General features: G+C 42.0%; 2 protein-coding genes across 2 annotated transcripts; both read left to right on the plus strand.

Moving 5' to 3' along the window:
- Positions 1 to 9,238, plus strand: LOC108680857 (putative neural-cadherin 2). Its single transcript, XM_018169771.2, has 6 exons — positions 1 to 142; positions 2,317 to 2,550; positions 5,917 to 6,284; positions 6,772 to 6,918; positions 8,631 to 8,813; positions 9,023 to 9,238. Exons 1-6 carry the CDS (start codon positions 136 to 138, stop codon positions 9,236 to 9,238), a joined length of 1,155 nt encoding a protein of 384 aa, XP_018025260.2. The 5' UTR covers positions 1 to 135.
- A 4,153-nt stretch (positions 9,239 to 13,391) lies between these two features.
- On the plus strand, positions 13,392 to 23,427 carry LOC108680858 (neural-cadherin-like). Its single transcript, XM_047882691.1, has 15 exons — positions 13,392 to 13,454; positions 14,124 to 14,361; positions 14,872 to 15,070; positions 15,679 to 15,831; positions 16,095 to 16,461; positions 16,798 to 17,165; positions 17,531 to 17,692; positions 17,935 to 18,123; positions 18,361 to 18,878; positions 19,203 to 19,428; positions 19,925 to 20,034; positions 20,733 to 20,867; positions 21,177 to 21,491; positions 22,922 to 23,068; positions 23,339 to 23,427. Exons 1-15 carry the CDS (start codon positions 13,392 to 13,394, stop codon positions 23,350 to 23,352), a joined length of 3,204 nt encoding a protein of 1,067 aa, XP_047738647.1. The 3' UTR covers positions 23,353 to 23,427.
- Positions 23,428 to 23,756: the final 329 nt, after the last annotated feature.

Genomic DNA, 23,756 nt, shown 5'->3' on the forward strand with positions numbered 1-23,756 from the left:
TGGCGTCTGACGGTCACGGCCACGGACGGGCAGTACACGGCCTCCACTGACGTACTCGTCAACCTCAAAGACGTCAACGACAACGCACCCGTCTTCCCGCATGACGTCATCGACGCACACGTCTTGGAAAACTCGATGTCAGGTGATAACTTTTTTAATTAATAATCACGAGGTTGTCATTCGTTTTTTATTGATGAAACTTTTCAATATCAAAAACTTAAACCTGAATGAAAAATATTTTGCTTTTTAATGAAAAAAATTGATTTTATAATTTCAAGGTGATGCACGACAAACCTGCTTGTCTTAATATGTTAAAAAGTATTCGAACTTCTACGCCCCGAACAATCAGATCCGTATCACGGCAAATAATCCCTTATAATATTTCGGCACGCGCCTGATTTTGAAATTTTAATTGAAAATATTATCGTTTTTCCGTGTTATTTGATTCTAAAAGACGGATTTTCCTCGTCATAAAGTTGGAAGCTCCGCTCCGTTATCGTGAACAAGCCAAGTTTCACGCTCGACAAGTTTATGCGACTTTTATCGATGTTAGGAAAAGTTCGCGGCTTTTTAACGGCAGTGGCTTCGATATCGCATGTCGCAATTTACTTATTTTATGCTCTTTTGGCACTTTACAGTAAAATTTCAAAGTTTTCTATTCTCAATTAAACCGTGGATGTAACTGGAAGATAATTAAACAACTTAGGTCGCTCAAGTTTTTGAAAATATTGCAGGTTTAATGAGTCTGATATAATTACAGAAAAATTCAGTATTCGTTTCCCGAAAGTTTACATTTTACAATTAAGTTAAAAAACTTACAAGGAAACAAGAAACCGCAACATTGGAAATATTCTCTCGGCTTGCTGCAAACTGTCCTGAAACTCTAGGAGATTTCTTTGGTCGATGTGTCTGAGTTCAGGGACAGCTTCTATACTTGCCAGGACCACCAAACTTCTTACGCAAGCTCCTGTTGGCACAGTTTTGCAGTGCGCATGTGGAATAATATTAGCACAACGATATTTGAAAAGTAGCAACACGACTTTCAGACTAAACTTCACATCTCAAGCGTGAAATTGTTTTCTTAGTGATAACGATCTAAATATTCACATAAAATCTGTTGAAATATTTCATATTCAGATTTTGGACAATTTAGATGCCTGTATCATTGTTTACTTAGTGAATATTATTTCATTCAACTTATCTTCAGAGGTAAGCAATCTGATTAATGTTAAATTCAGTGTCTCACATTCGAAGAAAAGATTTAAAAGTGGCGAAAATTATACACAACAAATTTCCAGTTGAATTAGTTGTGAATGTATTTAATTTAATATTTTTAATAATATTTACCGTTATCTAGTTCGCATATAGAAACGATATGACGAAATCGCCGTTCTAGAGTCGCAATAAGAACAGCTCTCAAATAATAGTTAGTCGAAGGCGGTCACAAAAGCACGCTGAGGGCGAGAGGAAGAAGTTCATGAATTCATTGTCGTGGCAACCTAGCGCGTTCAATCTTTTACTTAGCGGGATGACTTGACAAAGTTTTACGTTATGTGTTTGAACACCATAGGGTTGTAAAGAGACTTTGTAATCGACCAGGATTAAAAATATATTTTGTATTCGAGATACCCGGATTAAAGAGAGACTTTGTATTCGAGATACCAGTATTAAAGAGAGACTTTATGTTCGAGACACCAGGATTAAAGAGAGACTTTGTATTCGAGATATCAGGATTAAAAAGTGACTTTGTAATCGAGATGCCAGGTTTAAAGAGAGACTTTGTATTCGAGATCTATACCCTCGCTCTTGATGATTAAGGAATTATATTGATATCAAGTTAATTTTCGTTGATGTTGGAAGTTTCCCAAGTTTCACTACTCTGGAAATCGATACTGCATGATTCTTTTACAAAGTTTGACCTGCAACTTTGGTCAATTAACGTATTTTCGTAATTGGCGTATCCCAAAATTATAATCTGTCGGTCGTGTCAATATATAATAGACGCGACCACCGAGCTAGCCCAGACAAGACACAAAAAGTATGTGAAAGATAAGGAGACATCCTACGCTGTGTCAGGCCCGTTAGACCAACTCTCGTCTTACACCTGCGATTACCAAGCGTCCTGCGATTCATGAGGTATACGCTGAACGGCGGCAGCATCTTACTTTTTTCGTGTCTTCGAATTCTGACGCCTGATCAGGTTTTCCATTACCCTAAATCTAAACATACATGCGATTGATAAATTTATCTTTCATGTTTTTTCAGCTTATCAATTGTCTGAAATTCTTCATGGGGTAATTTAGTTTTTTTCTCAAGGAACGACCGTGGCGGTAGTGACTGCGCACGACGCAGACGACCCGCATGAAGGCGACAACGCCCGCCTGTCGTATTCGCTGCTGAAGAACGTCATTGATGAACGCTCCCGCCTGCCTATGTTCACAGTTGACAGGCAGACGGGGGCTCTGCGTACGGCCGTCTGCTGTCTAGACAGGGAGCACACGTCATCTTACGGGCTTGTGCTTGCTGCTACTGACGGAGGAGGTCTTCAAGGTTCATTCTCCACAAATGTTATTCTTTTAATGCGATATGTAACAAACTTTATAGACACTTAGACCTCTTGTCTGTGTCCCTGTAGCCTTTCATATCCTCCGCTCCATCTTAGATGCCAACCTTGTTCTTCACATTCAGCTTCCTGCCACTGGCCATCTGAAGCCTCCCGCTTCAAGTGAGCGATGAATATTTTTCTATTTAATGAAAAACGTTACTTAATAATAATGATGATCGACGCCTCCGACCTTGTCTTTGAGGAATATACTGGGACTTACGATGCGAGATAGCTTCTTTGCTAGGTTCTATTAATGATTTTTCATAATGGAATTGTTTGAAGTGCCTTTTTATTATATTTTTTACATCCAGAAGTTCTATGCCCAAGCAACTAAAGTTTTATATTTTAAAATTAAATTTAAACTCGACATTCTGCTGCAAAATCTGCCTGTTTTTTAGTCGTGACTCTGAAAGTTTCTTATTTTGACGGTTAGCTTCAGGCGCCGTTTAAAATAATCCAGAAGAAGTAACTCCGCGCGTCCGCTCCTCAAAAGCCGCTTGCTCAACTCTTATGAACTTTCCCCGCGCTGCTCACCGAAGTTTATATCGAGTCTTGTAATATCTTTCTGTAGGATAACCGGATTATTAGCAAGCTATTCTTGTGAGCACCCAAGGCTAGAATCACGATCATAGCAGCTCTGTTAAATGCGCTGGAAATTTTACGAATTTTCTTCCCGAGAATCATGGATAATTTTTTAACATTAAAAAATTGAAATTAGGAACAGTCGTCATCTCTGAAAAATCTCTAAACTATTTAATCCTTCATATTCCCTGGATTTTTTGAGTGATTTCTCAAACTTTTCTTCATTAGCCAGTTTAAATTCAGTTCTTAACTTGTGCTCCATACTTATCTGGAAAAAAATCGGTTTATCTTTGATTTTGTATTTGCCGAAATATTCAATAATGTCTGATGCTTATATTATTCTCAAGATCCACTGTACGAATCAATGCTGCGTCCATTGTATTTCTCATTGGTAATGCTGTGATAATTTGTCACGTGTATCTATTTTGGATTTTCTGTTTTTCTGATCTTTTTTTTTTTGCGTCATTTCATCACAATATTTCTTATATATGCGGTATTCCCGCGGGTTTGAAGCGCGCAATCCCACAATGTTTTGACGCTCGTCTTGGCACCGGGCGGGAAGATGTCTGCTGGACTGACACGAGCTGCTGGGCTTCCATTTTTTGCTGGAAGAAAGAAAAGAGAAGAAGATCAGCATTTGTATGCTAAATACATCCAATGAGCTGTGGTGCCTTCACCAGATGAAGAGATTTTACGGGTGATAATATATATACATATTTTTACATGAATTGCTGTTGGTGTCTCGAAATGAATACGCAATATTTTTTTTTTCTTAATTGAGAAACATTGAGGAGGTATTAATTACTTATTCTAAATACCACATGATGGCTCACTCTCTGAATTCATCGCAGTCAATAATATATCGGACGCAAATGTAACACTGTTCATATTATTTTCTCTATTTACTATAGAAGGAAATTTTATTATTGCCGAACCAATATTGACAAACGTTTATTACCGTTCATATAATAAATATGAACAATAAAGGGACAAAAGTATATTACCGGTCACATAATTTTCTGTTTTTACTATAGAAGGAAAATTCATTAATACCGAACCAATGTTGACATTAATATAGTTTTTTTCACGCTACCATTTCTCCAAGCGTCATTCATAGGTTATTTCCCTGTTTCCCTGCACTGCTTCACTTCCTTATGATGGTTCGATGAGATTATTAGTAATCTGTTAAAATTAATCCTAAGTTTCTTCTGATATTTGGGATGTTTTCCCAGTTAAGAAGTAGAACAAATAAAATTTTGTTGTTTACAGCCAGATGCAAGAAATAAATTCATATAAATTCCTTCATTCGTTTTGCTCAAGTACGCCAAAAATGTCCACCATGTCCAAAAATGCAATTAATTTTTTCCTGGCATTGCTGTTGTCGCCTGTCCGTCGTCGCTGCTGACCGGCCAGCTTAATAATTTGTAAGGAATTTGTGCGAGATTGTGATGCAGCTTTTCTCGAGGAAAAATTCTGCCTTTAAATCAGTCGGCTTCCCGAGTGAAGAGTTCAACCCATTACTTCTTTCCGAATGAAGGGTTCAACCCATTACTTCTTTCCGAGTGCGGAGTTCAACCCATTACTTCTTTCCGAGTGAAGGGTTCAACTCATTACTTCTTTCCGAGTGAAGAGTTCAACCCATTACTTCTTTCCGAGTGAAGAACTCATTACTTCTTTCCGAGTGAAAGGTTCAGCCCATTACTCCTTTCCGAGTGAAGAGTTCAACCCATTACTTCTTTCCGAGTGAAGAGTTCAACCCATTACTTCTTTCCGAGTGAAGGGTTCCGCCCATTACTTCTTTCCGATTGAAGAGTTCAACTCCTTACTTCATTAATTTTGATACCACTACCTCCATCCGTATTCTAATCGTTGATCCGTTTAATCAGCTCATTTTGAGCATTTGATTATTTCTTAACAAAGGACGTAAATTTTCCTAATTGTATGCTTAACAATGGAAACTTTCCTATGTTCTGGCTTTTTTCGCAAGTTTGTTGGTTGATAAGTTGAGATATTTTTCGGATCATTATCTGTAATTATGCGCATGATTCGCTTGATGGTGACCGACTCTACTTAGAAGATTTTTTAATTTAATTCAATTCAAATTGTGCATTTATATTTTATATTAATGATAATTTTTCCTAGAAATATCCAGCGTACTAGCTGGCAGCAACAGGCCTCCCATGCCTCGCTCATCGTCTTCAGAATAACGATGGTGCGCTAAATAACAGTAGCTTTTCTCTGAAGCGTTTTTTACTATATTGCGAGCGGTGCGTGTGAATTTAGTTCCTTTATGACCGCAGCAACTTGGGTTTTGTTGACATTTGCTCTGACAAAGACTTGTTTTTCACGCAGTGTCTTGGGCGAAGAGCAAAGCTCTCTTTAACATAGCGCCTCGCACTAACGAAACGCCAGTTAAAATTTCACTTGCGACCATAAAATCGTGTTGCCCCGTAAAGCCTAAACTTCCAGTTTATTCTAAAAAAGTCTGCAGATGGGAGTACAAGTGTCCATTTTTGACATTTCTTTCCTACACATGATCCCAAATAAAACATGTTAGGATTCCCAGTAGTTTTTAACTGACTACAATTAAATCACATTAATTTTATTAAAGATTAACTTTAACTATACATTTGATTATCCCCTAAAACACTAAGTTAGCATACAATGTGATTTAATTATCGTAGAACATCGCTAAGGAATAGAAAATCATTACGTTGCTGTTTGTTCAGGTACTTGCACCGTTACCGTAAACATCGACGACGTCAACGACGTTCCTCCTTCCTTCGTGCGATCGCACGTCGATGTCTTGGTCCCCGAACATCGTCAACCATCTTTCCAGCGTTCTTCGTCCCATGGAGCATCGTCATCCATTGGTGTATCGTCTTCACAAGACGTTTCTTCGACCGACGGAGTTCCTTCGTCTATCGAAGTCACGTTGCCCAAGGAAGCACTATCATCCAGCGCAGTGTTGTCTTCCAACAGAGAATTTCCCTCCCGCGGCCTTCCATCGTCCAAATCTCGCAGCAACGCCTCTGAAAATTTCATCTCGACTCTCGTGGTGACGGATCCTGATACAAGCAACGTGTTCGCATACCGGGTAATTGATGGTTCCTTTCATAGTCAGCACGGTGAGCCCTTTTAGTTCATAGAGACATATTTATTTAAAAGCATTAGGGCAGTGAAGGAAGTATTGTAGTAAGGTACCAATGTACGACAAGTATCTGACTCGCCCTTGAATTATTTTCATTTTTTGCATATCATCAAATTAAGTGCCTCATTTATTGTATGTTCGGAAAAATCTTGGCATATTGGGACATTAATTTTTCAGCGATAAAGCAAGAAATTTATACGTCACTTAAACCATAAAGGCATAAGTTCGTAGTAGTTGATAATTAGCATGCTTAACAGCATGGTAATCTATGATTTCAGCTATTGATTTTTTTAGTTGAGGTTCTTGATTCGTATTGATGAAAGTACAGTCTCTTGTTAACACTTTCCTTCACCCCTACTCACATGATCAATGACTGTCCTGTAGTTAGAACTCATAGTCGTGCAGATGTTAAAATACATCACTCACGCGACAGGTGGTACCAGGGAGCGGTCACGGCTGGCAGCTGGTGGAAGTGGCAGCAAGCACAGCTGGTGCTGACCTGTTCTCTAGAGTGCCGCTGGATTTTGAGAACCCACAGCACAGAGCGGGACTCAACTTTAGAGTGCAGGTCACCGATCAGGTGCGTCGTCATGTGTCTGTTGGTCCCTCGTTGCGTTAATTAGGCGCATTACATGCATAAATTTGGTACGTGCGTGATACAAGCTTGTGTAAATTCTTTTGTGCAAAATAATTAATTATTGTTTTGAATAATTATGTGACTATCAGATGAATTCTTCCTTTTCTTAATTATGAATTATAAAAGCCTTCTTCATCATCGGAAAGTATATTTCATTGATCAGTCAATTAGATTTTACCTTGATTTTTTTAGGTATTGTTGCAAATAAATACTTTACTACGATGATAAATTAAACTCGATAAAGGAATTTGATATTTGTAAAATTGTTTCTGCCTACACTAAATGATTCGTCCTATTTGGATCATGTAATAGTTGAGATTTTCATAAATCATTGAGCTATAGTGAGTGACCATTTAACCTAATGATTTTGATGCTAAGAATTTACTGATTATATAAGAAGTGTCATGCATTCATCACCTGGAAACGGATGCCCTTGTAAAACCTCTAAACCCTTAATTGAGTCAATGTGATTAGATTAGAAACAGATCCCTAAACTTATTTTAAGTCAAATATTTTATTCAAAATTGGGGCATTTTTTTGTGATTCTAGGAATATCGAGAGGTTTTCTCAGGGATCAGACACACATTTGAAAACAATCTCAAAGCCTCCGTAGACTTTTGACTTCACTTGTTTCGGCCATTGTCGATATCGTTTTCCTATTGGGGCTTCCATGTGGTGTTCAACATCGGACCATCAGACGGATCGCACCTTGTCGGAGTTGGGAATTTTCCTTCACACGCCATGCACTCTCTTCAGAAACTCCGTTACTAGATTTATGTTTGACCAAGAGTAATTGAAAGATTTATCGCAATTCGAAATATTTTTTGAACATAGTATGACGACAAAACAAGCGTGAAGATGTATAAATTATTTGTCTAAATTCCGTTTATATCGTTATATCACGTTGGCTATTTCAGTTCAAAATAGCGCTGGTTACTTAGTGTTTACGTGGATTGTACAAGATTTAGAATTTCGAAATGTATTCATTTGCATGAGATCCGTCAACTGGCGGTTCCCTCGTCTGTTACACGTCTCTACGGATATGTTAATGATTGTCTCTAATGCTATTCATATATAAAGATCTGATAATGGAAATTTATGAGCGTTGAGATACAAAGGTTAAGCTGTTGGAGGTTCGTAACTATGACTCTCTTTCGCTTTATCAACCGTGACTCTCTGGCTCTCTGGCACCCGTGACTCAAGGGCGTGACTCTCTCTGACACCCGTGACTTGCTTCCTCTCTGGCACCCGTGTTTCTATTTCTCTCTCTGGCACCCGTAACTCTCTCTCTCTCTCTCTGGCACCCGTGACCCTCTGGCACCCGTGACTGTAGGGCGACATGCCGTGGTGCTCGCACCCCCGCGTGTCGGAATGCTCTGTCACGGTCACCGTCCAGGCTGACACCCGTGACTCTCGCTCTCTCTGGCACCCGTGACTGTAGGGCGACCTGCCGTGGAGCTCGCACCCCCGCGTGTCGGAATGCTCTGTCACGGTCGCCGTCCAGGCTGACACCCGTGACTCTCTATCTCTCTGGCACCCGTGACTGTAGGGCGACATGCCGTGATGCTCGCACCCCCGCGTGTCGGAATGCTCCGTCATGGTCTCCGCCCAGGCTGACACCCGTGACTCTCTCTCTCTGGCCCCCGTGACTGTAGGGCGACATGCCGTGGAGCTCGCACCCCCGCGTGTCGGAATGCTCTGTCACGGTCACCGTCCAGGACCTGAACGACAACCGTCCAGCGTTCAGCACCGCGTCAGTTGAGCAGAGCGTGGCGCTGCCTGAGGACCTGCCGTTGCTCTCCTTCGTCGCCTCCTTCAGCGCGTCTGACCTCGACACCGTCAGTAGCGCTAACATCATCATCAACTACCATCCTTTGTTATGGAGATATCCTGCTGTTTATCATGAGGCTATACTTCTGTCCATTCAGTAATTCATTTCAATCTGTTGTCAATTATGCCAGGTTTGTCCCTTCACTAAGCTGCCGTGCTGTAGCTTAGTAAACTCCTCTTCTAATTTTGATATAAATTGACGTGCTAGTTTGGTCAGGGGGCGAGCGGGCTGGTGACGTACGGCATATCCGCGGAGAGCGACCCAGGGGGCGTGTTTAGGGTGAGCGACGGAGGGAGCGTCACCCTGAACAGGGGACTGGACAGGGAGAGCCGCCCCCTACACCTGCTCAGTGTGCTTGCCTGGGACAGCGGCAGCCCTCCACTCACGGCCACCGCCACCCTCACGGTAACGACGATTCGCTGGTCACGGTAACGATGGTTCGGTGGTCACGGTAACGATGGTTCACTGGTCACGGTAACGATGGTTCGCTGTTCACGGTAACGATGGTTCGCTGGTCACAGTAACGATGGTTCGGTGGTCACGGTAACGATGGTTCGTTGGTCACGGTAACGAGGACTCGCTGGTCACGGTAACTATTGTCAGGTGACAATGTGGATACCATTCGTCCCTGGATGTTTCCTGATTGATGTCTTCCTTGTCTAAAGATAATCTCCTTCACATGCGATCTGTTCATAAGCATTTCATTGTATTAGCCTTTCCTGTTTATCAAGTCACGCCCTTGGTGACGTCAATTAGCGAAGCTATATGAGCTCTGCCCAGACCGGGAAACCTCAGTCTTGGGCCGAGAACGTCGTGTGTAAGCCCTTACTCCTGTCCGTATCCAATACGACAGTAACCCTAAATTAATGTCAGAGCAGAAGATACGCTCTAGACTTATCCATATTTCAACAGGATGCCGAAGACATCAGTGTTAAAGCTCCAACTTATAATGTGATTATCCTAAACTGTTAGCCGATTTATTCTCACTAAGTATAAGTATCTAATCTGTACTTAACTCGTACCAGACCAGACGTCCTCGTACTTAACTTAAGGCACCAGAACCTGCCTCAGGTTGTTAATAACTAATTAGATACGCCTAAAACGTGCATAGAAAAGGACGGCGTACATAAGCCATTAACATCGTACACTATGATTCGCTGGTGACGGTGACGAGGGCTCGCTAGTAACGGTAACGATGGTTTGGTGGTCGCGGTAACGATGGTTCGCTGGTCACGGTAACGATGTTTCGCTGGTCACGGTAACGATGGTTCGTTGGTCACGGTAACGACCCAGTTAAAAGTTAAGGCCGTGGCGCGGTTGTGTATCGGCGTGGAGGGCGATTATGAGCGCGCAACGGCAGATTGGCCGCTTCTCCCAAATCTCGGCGACATTGCGCTCGTCGGCGGGAGGCGATGGACGGGCCGCTTAGCGACCATCGGCGGTAATTTGCGCGAGACTTTAAGGTTGTTTACAAACCAGGGGCCGCCTGCTACTTACGACCATGTTTCGGCTGCTATATATAATAAGTTTGTGTACTTACATACATTAAAATACGATTTTTCAAGTGTACGAATATTTATTTCCCCCCACTGTATATAATCGATTCCTCAATCGAAAACGTACGTGCGTAAGTTGGTGTTCGAACCTAAACTTAAACTTTGACATCCACTCCTGTTGAACAAAAGATCGTTGATGATATCGTATACCGATGTTTACACAGAGCCATTGCATTTTTAAACATCTCAGAACACTGTCACTTTCTTGTTAAATGGAATACTTTTATCTGACAAAAAGAATGTGAGCTCAGTTCGTAATCAATTTAAATGATTTTAATACTTACAGTTCGACTAAATGCTCGTTCTGCGTTGATGTATGTACGTACATGCGTACGTTTGTCAAGGCATATGATGGAACGAAATGAGAATTGATTGTACCAATTTTTTAAGCTTACGTGTTGTAAGATAATAACTACATTAATTATAGGACAAAAATATCTGGATTTATTTGGCTATCTTCAAAAACCTCAGGGTGCTTGAAGCCATGGAAATATGATTAAGGGGTGCGAAAGCAGAAAAATACTTGATAAGTACGTGGCAGTAGAAAAGTAATGCTTGCAGCTACAAGAGATAAATTTCTAATTCATGTCATATAACACACATAACTAATACGTAAGCTGTTAATTGGCAGAAAAAGCAACAGATGAACTTTCGGTTATGCATTCAGGGCCTATAAGCATTTGATTAAATGTTCAGGTCGCTATGAGTTGGGATGAAACTGCTTGATATTGTGATTACAGTGCATTGCTTGATCACAGGCATTAAACAATGTACCTTCGGTTATTCAAATAAGGTCTAAAAAATTGTAATATTTTCAGGTGAGTTTCACAATTGTATCATATCGTGTTGCGGTTCAAATAATTACTTCAGTGAATTAAAATCGTTTTATTCAATGGCGGTTACTGGGCATGAGTGTCATACATAGCGTATATAACTCTGCTCAGTCATCTCACTACTTTTTGAACGAATTAAAAGAAGTATAGTCATTAGTTTAAATAACCTCGATGACAAAACCTGGTCAATGCTTTACGGTTCTTCTTCCTCATAGTTACTTTATCATGTTCACAGGGCAAAATTTGTTGCTAGCCTCTTCAAATGTTTAAATATTATTCCTGTTTAACGTGATGCAGCTTGAGGCAGTGAGTTGAGTTGTTTACACGACGTGACACGTTCGTTCGCGTTTGCCTTGCCGCTCCGCTGCTGCCCGCGGGCGGGACAGTCACCGGCGTTAGTTCGCTAGTTGTACTGGTGCAGATTACACGCAACGGCGAACGTTGCTCATTTCAATCTTGTAATAGTAGTGGGAAAAGTGAACTATTCGACTTGAAAATTATATTTTAAAAGCTGAACTTTACTAGAAATGTATTCGTTTTTCTGTACAATGGTTCTGCAAGTGGAGTTCATTGAGAAACGCTCCACCAGCATTACGGGAACCTAGAGTCGCCATAATGCCGGCATTCTACTTCGTTTAGAAGATTCCGGAACTGGCAATAATGGAAATTTTTAACTCGAGGTATATGCTGACATGATCATGTTATTTTAGCTGCTCGTGTCCATATACTTCAGGTTTTAATTTCTATCTCATCGAGAAAGTTGGATCCATGTGTGGAAATGCTAGATCACTTAAGTTCAACTGCATGGTTAGGCTTAGTCTTCACCAGTCAAGCGGTCACCATGTCGTCGCAAGAGAAACGCATACAAACACGGATTGAAATCCTATAGTCTCAAGTTCAACTCCGTAAGTAATCAAGTTACTGGTTCATTGTAATTATATGCTTGTTTTTCGTTGTATCGTTGGGTTTGGTACCAGAGTGAAATCGACGTAATGTGAATTTGGTGATTTTCGAAGAATTGCATATTATTAGAACATAAATTTCCGAACTTTCCATTGAATATGGCAATGTTAGGAACTAGGAAGGTCACAAGTTCCTACTAAAGTTTCGACGATAGCATTTGATCTATTATTCACAACCACTGTAGAAATAATTTTATAGACTCTTGCAAATCAGTTCGATAGACCAATTGGTACGGCTGAATGTGTTAGTCTGTTAGAATGTTTCGCACATGCATAATTAACTGCACGCTACCACTCATGTTTGAATGTTCCTCTTTGGCATCCAGTTCCCCTACTTGTCGCAATGTGCAGTCATCTTCAACACCGCTCCTGTCACCATTTGACACGTTCACAGTTTCACACTCCTGACAACTTGTTACTAGATGGTCAATTCTCGCCAAGTGTTGATTAGTCTCTCATTAAAATGAGACCTGAGAGTCTAGTTCAAATAAAACGTTGGCATAGCGGTTATCACTTCGATACTGTGACCTTTAAATGTTTTTTTCAATACATTTTTTCAGCTGCCAATCGTTTCATTGTATTCAAAACCTTACTTTTGTTTATGTTTTATGGAAATTAGTATTTGATCATTTTAATATGTCCTCGGCTGTATATCCCGAGATTCTTTGCTTGTACTGTCATGCTGGAAATGCATGCACGTTCACATGAATGTGTATGCATATCCAGTATGGTAGTGCAGAGGCAATAATCCTGGCGATATACCGCCGAGGTTTTTTTTAATAAATAGTTGGAGGCGGTCATGTAAGTTGCGCCGGAGTTTCATGCACGTTGCGACTATGATAGAGGCGCTGCCGCGCGCGGTCATTCTATGAAACGCGCCGCGGCCGCGTGCCGTTTAAGAGCGAACCGTCGCGCATAAAAAAATGGACGCCGATGATGCGGAGATGTTACACGGGCGCCCCAACCGAGCGTCTCTACCTTAATCTACCTAAACACGCCGGCGATATCACTTTGATTTTTGACTGGGGAGGGCTCGCTGATCACGGTAACGATGGTTCGTTGGTCACGGTAACGAGGGCTCGCTGGTCATGGTAACGATGGTTCGCTGGCACGGTAACGATGGTTCGCTAGTCACGGTAACGATGGTTCCCTGGTCACGGTAACGATAGTTCGCTGGTCACGGTAACGATGGTTCGCTGGTCACGGTAACGATGGTTCGGTGGTCACGGTAACGATGGTTCGCTGGTCACGGCAACGATGGTTCGCTGGTCACGGTAACGATGGTTCGCTGGTCACGGTAACGATGGTTCGGTGGTCACGGTAACGATGGTTCGCTAGTCAAGGTAACGATGGTTCGCTAGTCAAGGTAACGATGGTTCGCTGGTCACGGTAACGATAGTTCGCTGGTCACGGTAGCGATGGTTTGCTGGTCACGGTAACGCGTGTTGATACGTTGTAATCAATGTACTTAGTACTCAAGGGAGGCGGCTTCTTCTAATTGAAGGATCACGATTCCTTCTAGTTAAATGTTCACGTTAAATCCTATGTTGAAGATCCTTGGCAATTCTAATTGGAGGTTCATTGTATTTTATGGGTGAAGTTTGTCAATACATTTTATTTAGAAATTCAAGGTCCTTTTTGCAGATCAAAGAGACAGGTTTAACAGGTTTAATAAATAGCCGAACTAAAGATTTATCACATCCAGTTCACATAAAATTAGAGTCAACTCTAAACCTCTATTCTACTGTAATGCTCATCAACTTGAAATTCACACCTATCCGCACCTCAAATTAATTCAAATTATACCTAGAATCCTGACTGATTCCTAACTTAATTTCTCTTTTTCAATCCTATTTTAATTCATATCATTTATCCCTACTCGCATGTAAAATTATTTCATATAAACCTCGAATTATAACTTAAATTCATGTCCCACATTTAAACGCGCGGAGTTCCGGTGCCTCAGGTGAACGTCGAAGACGTGAACGACAACCCTCCCTTCCTTCTGGGGGGGTCCAGAGTACAGCTCCCCCCCATGGCAGGGGGCAGCGATGGTGGAGGGCTGGGGTTGCCTGCAGGGTCAAAGGTTCCCTTCACCTTAACCCTAGACGACCCTGACGACTGGTCTCAGGGTCATGGCCCGCCCTTTCATCTCGACCCTCATCTCACGGCTGATGCTGGGTACAGGGTTAGCTTCTACCCTGGTGAGTAAAGTCAACCAGGTTTTGATGGAACGTTTTATCAGCATTTGTGATCACCTAGTTCACAGAACATAATTGAATAGTTCTATTGTAGCGAGACTTTGTTATTATTGTTATGTTATTGTTTTGGCCGCACTTAAAACGCTGAGCGGTCCAGTTTTGCCAGCAGCTGCACTTCTCCCAGCGACTAAAAATGAAGATGTTAACATGAAGATGTTTTCTTCGGAAGTAACAGCGACGTAATCAGTAGCCATACACCAAACTTTCTCTAATTGTATCGATATTCATTGAGCTTAAGTCTGCTAGTCGTATTCACTTGAAGTCCATATGAATTTTTATAAAGTTTTGAAATTCTCTTCGATTTAATAATACGAGTATATCTTCCAGCCTGAATTACTCCTTGCCTTGTTTCAGTCATCCACGTAGCGTTGGACCCACTAACAAATACCCTGAAATATTAATGTAGCTCATTACCCCCGCTTCACTATTACAATTACTTCGTGTCGAGCGCAGTGGCACGGCAGATCGAGGCCGAAGTCGGTGCGGCTGTGTTGGGCGCGGGCGTTTCGGCGCTGGGCGACTGCGCGTCTCGACGAGTTGCGTGCCGCTGTTGCTGCCGCGACCGCGCGGCGCTGGACCAGCGCTGGCACCTCGCGGATGCCGGCGCTCGCAGCCACGCCGGGCCTTCCCTGCGTATAGAATCTTCGTGCAGGTGGAAGAATACACCTTGGCATTTGTACCCCAAAAAAATGGAAATTATGTTTTTTAGTGTCGAAATTGCGTTATTTTATCGCGTTTATTGCAATGTCGTGACATTTTCCTCGCCCTGTTTTGTTAGAAAAACATACGTCGTTATGATTACTTACGTTTGTGCCCGTCAAAAACGAAACTTACTCTTCGTTAATTGGGACTATCAAACAATTTTGGAGCTAATAGTTAAATACTCGTACTAAACTAAGACCAGTATATTAAGATCAACCTATTTGGAAAAAAAGCTATTGCATAATTCACACAGCAGATTAGGAACAATTCTAACAACGTCAAAGGTCTCCTAGTTCTTCAAACCAGACCGAAATCATTTGAACTTTTAATATCATCAGGAATCCTGTCCTATTTTTAAATCAATGAATAGTTCCTTTATTGGTCGTTCTACCTAATATTCAAAACACGTAATTTTACGAAAAACAGAAAGATCAGCTAAGAAATTCACTAATAATTATATAACGTACAGAAACTTTACAAGAATGAGCATCATCTAAGCTGTATATATATAAACCCACGATAATGCTCACTTCCTCTCAAGCACCACGCGCTGTTCAGGTGTCCAGTGCAGGACGGCGCCGAAGAGGAGCGCGGGCTGCTGGCTAGCCTGACTTCGGCGCACGCGGTCACCGCCGGGCGACAGCCGACATGCAGCCGGGGCGCCTGCCGCAACGGCGGCAAGTGCCTGCCTCACGCCGCGTCTGGGCCCAGGTGAGGCGTTGCGCCGCCGTGTCATGAGCGGCTGACCGGTGCCTCATTTGCCTGCCTGCCGAGAAGAAGGCTGCCCAGTTCTTGATTTCCTATAACTCACCGTTGGTGGTCACTTTCAAATTGACCATAATTTACAAATTATCTTGGCTCCTTTTATCACATTTATATCTGTGAAATTTAAAAGAATTTCATAATATTCGAATCTAACGGAATTATTTAAAAATAAGCCAAATTTTCCCTCAGAATGCCATCATTTCGGGCAGGTGCGCGTGTCCGGGCCACACAGTGGGCCCACACTGTAAACTTCTCACCCGACATTTCAGGCCATACAGTCCCGCTTCTGTATCCGAATATTCTTCTGTACCCTCATTCATGGTGCTACCCTCCCTCCCCACTTGTTCACAACTGCACATCACCGTCTTCGTGCTGACTCGGCACAAAACTGGCAACATTCTCAGCTCCCAGTCACGAGTCGATCAGAATTCTCGACACTTTAACCTGTTTCTCGATGATGGAAGACCCAAGCTCACCATCCGAAGCAGCGGACCAAAAGCTTCGAAAAGTTTGACTCTGCAGAAAAATATCTCTGACAATGTTTGGCATCGACTCAACATTTTTTGGATTAATGAGGTACATGCATAATTTGATCAATTTTGAATATAAACATATGACTACACTAACATCGCGATTGTACTTGAATTTTATGAGAAGCACTGAAATTTCTACTGTAGATGGCCCATATTGAATAATTAATATTAGCTGCTGTTCGTGGCATTTAAATAACTCTTATCTGACATCTAAGAGTAAATGAAATATTCGTCAAATTGGCCATAGAGTTTCTCAAGTGTCGTAATGTTCTGCATAGTTGGTCACCGTTGTATAATTTCCTGTTCATCTTTGTCGACTTTCTCAAGAATTCCAGTATTCATTATTTCCGTAGAATTTCTGTTTCAACTGACGTTGCAGACGGTGACCGTGATGCTGGATCACTGCCTGGACACAGGTTCAGATCCCTTCTCCTCGACCCGCCAAACAACATCCAGCCTTCCTCTCGAGTCCACCCAATGCCGGGGCTCTCTTCCCCTTACCTACAACGAAGGCCCTATTGGTTGGGGAGCCCCTCTCCAGCTTGGGGGACGTTATGAGGACCCCAAATCTTCACACGAGAGGAAATCTCTTAACACTGAGAATGATTTTCACGGCTGCTTGTCGCACGTGCGCGTCAACAAAGAATTCCAGGACCTCGGGTCGCCAGGCGCCATGACCGCGAGCGTGGCTGGCTGTGGCGCCCTCTCCTGCTTCCGGCCCTCGAACGCGTGTCCTCGGCACGCTCGGTACGCTTCGTGTCCCCTCAACCAAGTGAAGCTTGTTTATTTGATCTTGAAATGCAGAGGAAGATTATAAAAAACTGTATATTTCTCCAGTTTTACGACTTGCATTTAATACTTAGCTATTTGACAGCCCGAAAATTTCACCGCGGAAATAAATATCATGGTCTTGAAAGTTTTTGCATATAATTACCCAGTATTCGTTTTATGTGATGTCTCGTATACCATATATTTATCAGTGATATATGTATTTTACAGCATGTTCATCAATCTGAATGTTAAAGTCGATTAGTTCTATAATCAGCCAATATTATGCATAAAGTTTGATGATACAACAGTTACTGATGATTCGATCCGTCACCATACCGCAGATGCCAGGGGTCGCCGGGCGCGGAGCAGTGCGAGTGCGCCCCGGGGCGGGCGGGTGCCGGCTGTCTGGCCGAGTCTCCGGCGCTGTTCTTCCTCAGCAAAAGTCATGTCAACGTCGCTCTCTCCTTCACCCCGCCCGAGTATTGGGCGCAAATTGAGCTTAGGTTTGAAGACAGTTTTCCCCTATAGGCTATAACTTTAGTTCAATTTCATTTCACCACTCCATGAACTTCGAATTTATGTACAGAACATTATGAGAAGTAGGTACGCCTTAATAATCCATGTTTTGATGCAATTGAACATTGTTTCCAGTCTGTGAACAATAACGAATGGAGGTAACTTTCATTCATTATTCAGTGAAACATTTGTCAAAGATTCATGACTCACAATCATAAATTTTATTTAGGTTCCGGACGCGGACGAGCGATGGAACACTTGTGCTTCTGCGGTCACGTCACCGCACCGACTGGCTGAGTGTGGAGCTCCAGGCCGGCAGTGTTTGTCTTGTCGTTGGCTTGGACGGTTGCGTGTACACTTCGCTCTGCGTTGCTAAAAAATTCGACGACGGAGAATGGCATCATATCGTGGCGCAGAGGTAGGAGGATACTTCTAAATAAATCATTAGTATGCTGGTAGTAAAAAGTATATTTGTAAAATGGAATCTGCGGTTTGCATTAGTAAAACTTGTATTATGGTCTAACTATCTTACGGGAATGAATAATAAATAAACTACTGAGGTACATAAGCAAAATGTCATCGATAAAGCTCTTTTATCAATTCAAGCAACTGATATTTTATGCTAATATTATAGAAATAAGAGTTATCGTTGCAGGCACGCAGAGTTGCTGGAGGTGGCCATAGATGAGGCGGAGCAAGACTCGTACGCCAGCGCTCTGCTGCCAGAGCTGCAGAGTTTACCTTTCAGCGTCAGCAGACACGACGGCGCGTGGCTGGGAGGTCTGACTGAGAGTGAGGATGTGAGGCCAACATCTGCGGATGATGCCTTCAGATCTGTGGATGTGGCCTTCAGATCTGCGGAGGACGCCTCAAGTTCTAAAGAAACTGTAGAACTTACGCAGAGTTATCCAGATGCTGCTAAAAATTCACGTATATCTTCAGCATATTTCGTTGAAAATAAAACTGAAGCGTCTACTCACAAGCAACGCGAGTCTCTATCACTAACCCATCACTCCAACGTCCGGCCGCTTGTCTCCTGGAGATCGGACGAACCTCGGCTCCCTGGCTTCGAATATTTCAGATTTTGCCGCAAGAAAAGATCTTGGTCTCACCGCAAGAGGAGGAATAGAGTCAAGCTGGATGGCGGCAGCTTGTGGAAGGATTTTAATAATGGTGTAATGAGTGGAAATGTTTGTGTTCAATCTGTAAAAAGAGATTGGTTGCATGCATTCATGAATGCATTCTATCATTAGTGAAATTGAGCATTGATGAGATATACTGTAAGTAGAAATAGGGTTTCACTAAAATTCAATTTTGCATTATCTAGTTTGCTTTTTAGTTTACTTGGAATTGTAATTAACCCTGATTGGTTTCATTTTGAAAATGAAAAACTTATTATACGCACACGTTTATAAGAAAAGCTCCTATGGTACCACATACGCTCCTGAAAGTTCCCCTTTTGAATATCTTTTAAATTGAATATACTTTTTCTGCCAGGCTGTTTGTCTGCCGTTCGCGTCTTTGGACATTTACTGCCCTTGCCAGAAATTGTCAATAATAACCACAGCAGCAACAACAGCAACAAGAACACGAGTAATTCAGCTGGCTCAGTAACGTCTTTTGCAAACGTCATCTCGGGATGCACGTCGCCGTCTGTGTGCACCAACACCAGCTGTCCTCCTCCTCTGACCTGCGGCCACAGCTGGGGCCTCAACACCTGCGGGTTTGTAGCGGATTTGAATCTTCATTAATAAAAAATTTATTGGTGGTTGATTGGTGTTGCTCCGTAACTTGTTCACTCGAAGCCACAGGTCTTACAGATCATTAGGCTACTCTCGTGACGATCAAAATATAATTTTCAGATTGTGTTTCTACTATTTCATTTGCATTCCCTTCATCCCTCTCATTTTCGTCCCTTTCCTTTATATACCCAATTATCTTGCCACTAGCGCAATAATCAATCAACTATGGGGGAATTATTCTCTTCTCGATTGAATTACAAGCTTCAGATTATGTTCTATATTTCCCCATCATTTACACTCCCTTCTCATGAAGTTTGCATTTTCTATAGCCAATTACTTACTCACCTGAACAAGAATCATAATGCCGTTCATCAAATATCTTCTCTAGCAACGTACGAGCAATCGGATCGATAATCTCACATTTTCTCTATCAGCAACTTTAATTTGTATCTGAAATTGTACGCAATGGCGTTGCAGGTGCGCCGCTGGCGAGGAACTCTCGCGTGACGGCACCGCGTGTTTAGACGTCGACGAATGCCGCTACGACCCTTGCCTCAATCTGGGCGTGTGTGTAAACACTCATCCTGGTGAGTTTATTACTTGCATAATTCAGTCCTTTCACTCTTGTCTTGTATGTCCGCATCCCGCTATTTGTTCATACCATTCATTTGTTTTGAGTTTTGACTCTTATCTGCCTAAACCACTAAGCTTGGGTCCATCAGAACTTTGAGTTCATTCATTGAACTAAATTCGATTAAAATGAAGCGCTCAATCTTTCAATTTGAAACATTCAAATGCTACTGATATTAGTGAAATAAAGTGTAATTTCCTGGAATGCTTCAAAATTCGGCTGTGACAGATCGTAATTTCGTATGGGACATAATTTTGTCACTTTCAGTGTGATTAAATATGAATTTTATGATTACAGATCCGAATTCAGTGGAATGTTTATAGTGCTTTGTGTATGGGTCTTCCAGTGATCAATTTATCCAACATTCGAAGTTTTTCACTTGTGATAAAAACATTTACATTATAATTAAACTCATTACATCGGTCATGAATAATAGCGTTGTTATTCGATATGTTAATATAATTATTTATAAGTCGAGGCCTATTAATAAAACTTCAGTGCAAAGTACCCTCATGTTTCCAAGCAATGAGAATGTACGGACAAAATTTCATTATTTTGTGCTGTGTACTTTCAATCAGATTATAAATCCTTTGTCCAATGAATATGAAGCTCAACTGTGCGCATCCGTTTACTCTGATAATTTGCCGCGGTCAGGGTACCGCTGCGTCTGCGGACCGGCGCACCGCGGAGAGCACTGCGAGTGGGGCGCCGCCGGGGCGCTGGAGGCTCCGTACTCGCTTAGCATTCTGGTGGCTTCAGCTGTCGCCTCAGCAGCTACACTGTTGTTCAGTAATGCTGTTCGGTCCCGTTATTTTTATTTTCACATTTACTGATTTATGTCTAGTTTTCTTTATGTTTTTTGCTATTCCAAATTTAATCTATAGTTTCGAAATTTCCACACAGTTTTGACATTTTTATAGGACCTTCAACATCTTGGCAAACGATTGTTTTAAAAAGTTACATTAGTATAAGGAATATTGTCCCAATGTTACGTCGATTTTAGAACATGTCAACTTCACAATTTCCGGAGTATAACAAATTTTCATTAGCAGCCGTAAATAAATTTGATGTCTAACGACGTATTTAATTCAATTTCAGTTATCGTAAGCTGTCTTTTATGCCTCGTTCTGAAGAAGAAACGGCGAAGGAAATCTGCGCGTTGTTGCAGTGAGGACGACGCGCGGGACCGCCGAGCGAACGCCAACAAAAGACGCGCGTCGCCAGCTTCGACCAAAGACGGTCTGGCGTCTCAGTCCGAACTCGAGGAACTATCGCCAGGGTCTTGCTCTTTGATTTCTTCTTCCTCCTGTCATCTGCGAATCAAAGAGGAATTGTGTTCAGAAGAGCAAACTGTGCAAAAAGATACGTCGGTATCAGTCATTGGTAACTGCTCGCCTCGCATATCCGTTGTTGGTGAGTTTTTGTCAATTCAATCACTTAAATTTACAGTTGTATGCAATTCCGTTTATTCTTCGTATAACCCTGTCATTGCCGTGGTATGAAGGCTTTCTAAATGCGACGACGGTTGAGGTAACATTGATGGGCCGCCGTGGCTCCGGTATGTCGGCGGGAGGGATATTTACTCCTATTGATTGGTGTTCGCTTGCCTAACAGCAGAGATGCCGTAGTAGTATACAGATCACCAAAGGGTTCCTCTTCCAGCTTGAGCCAGCCTGGAGACCTACTCCGAAAGAGGCATCTAAAGCCAAGCATTCGCCACTCAGAGAACCCTAACTTTTGTTGATATTCCGCTGACGCCTGGGTCTTCTCTCACGATTTCGCCGACTAGCAATGTCGATGTCGACACTAGATGTCGATACTAGAGCCCTTTAACCGGTGCCTTGGAACCTCTGGGTCACACAGAACCAAGCAAAACAAGAAATATAAACATCAATACACATGGAGGCAAACGCGGTCGATTCCAGAAGATTATTCTCACTTTTTTCGCATCTCGTCGTCGAAGGGTGAAAATTTTAAAGCCAGTGACGTAATTCTATCTAGCCGGCAACTTGATCATGCACAGGGGAATGAGTCGAATAATGAGCACTAGATTCACGATGGAGCACTCTCGTTGAAAGTGCAAAATAAAACTAAAAGTCAATCAATAAGGACTAAATTCATTGGCAGCTTCTTTCGTCACCGTCGAGCCACACGAAGCACTGAACAAAACAAAGGAATAGATCTACTAACGAAATGAGCCCAAATTCACAGTCGAAAAACTAGAAGAGCATCTCAGTCACTTTATTACCAAATTAATCTACCAATGAAGAAGATAATGCCTAGGTCACTGGTGGATTTCCCATTATATGTGCTACATGCAAGCTTCGAACTGAGGTACCGATGCTCCATGATGGTTAATTTCTCGCCCACTCCGCTACCATAAGTGCCAGTGATTCAACGTAGAGCCAAAACGTGGTGTCGAGCAACCACCGCTAATTGCCAGAAGATGATGCACATGAGTTGCCGTGCCACTGTCCGGCTAAATACCCCAATTGTGGTGAACCATGTCGAGCATCCTCACCATTGCACACTCGAACTCGTCTGGATGGCCCAGTGCCCCGGACCTCATCTCCGCCGAGTTGGTCCCGACGCACACAAGTATCCTGGCAACACTAAACAAGTTGCTAATATTGCCCGTTCAACACCGAACGTATGTGCCGATTTTGATTTTTAGCTCGCGATGCACATCGTGCCATTCAGCGCGAGATAATTCGACCTGAAGCGAAAGTAATTGGGCCAATTAACGAACTAGCTAGTCTTATTACACCATAAGTTGCTTTCATCGAACTTTTATTGTTATCCCGCATATAGGTTTTTAACTTGATCATTTTACTTTACGACAGGTATGGACCTCGTTAATCTACCTCTCCCAACTGGCGGAACCACCGACATGGGAGACCCAGACATACTTCTCCCTCCACCGCCCCTGCACTTCAACCCCAGCAGCACAACCTTCGGGTTTGATGGTGGAGGTCCGAACTCTAGAGCAGGTTCGTTCTATTCGGATACCGGGATGATTTGCTAGGGAAACCTGGACAAATACTGCAAAAAATTCTCAATAATTTCTCTTGAAACGTGCAGTAATGGAGAGATTTTAATTCTTATCTACAGTATCTGCTCGATATTAGAATTAAATTTTAACCGTGCGAAAATGCCATACGCAGTGATGAACGCGGCATTGTAAAAAAGACAAAGAATACTCTCACTTTGAAATTTTGCTTTATTGTATTGAAATTCATAATAAAAATTATTTATTTCAGGTTCCATTCATTGAAGTGAGTGGAGAAGAATACTGAAAATGTTCGCTCAACACGTACAATGTTTATATCAAATATTATATTTGCTACCAATAAAACTGGCTTTTTTCATTTGCCTTTCTCTAGTTTAAATTGAATTTTATAATCGAATCCCACATGCTGGAGGACATTAGTGACTCCCGCCCGTGTAAATTTATCATATTTTTCGAATTTTGATAGAGATCAAAGTTATATTGCTATAGTAATCGGACAGCTCAGGTTAAACTTCGTCTCGAATCACGAAAGTTATAACAGAAAACTCATTCTGGAATCAGTTGAACTAACAAAACCAACGATATTATTTTTTCCACTGCGCATTTGCGAAGTGAATTGATTATTCGACAATAATCTCTAGGACGATTTTATTCACACCCATTTCTTA

This window comes from Hyalella azteca, unplaced genomic scaffold, assembly GCF_000764305.2.
Source record: "Hyalella azteca isolate HAZT.00-mixed unplaced genomic scaffold, Hazt_2.0.2 contig11075, whole genome shotgun sequence".
Taxonomy (NCBI): domain Eukaryota; kingdom Metazoa; phylum Arthropoda; class Malacostraca; order Amphipoda; family Hyalellidae; genus Hyalella; species Hyalella azteca.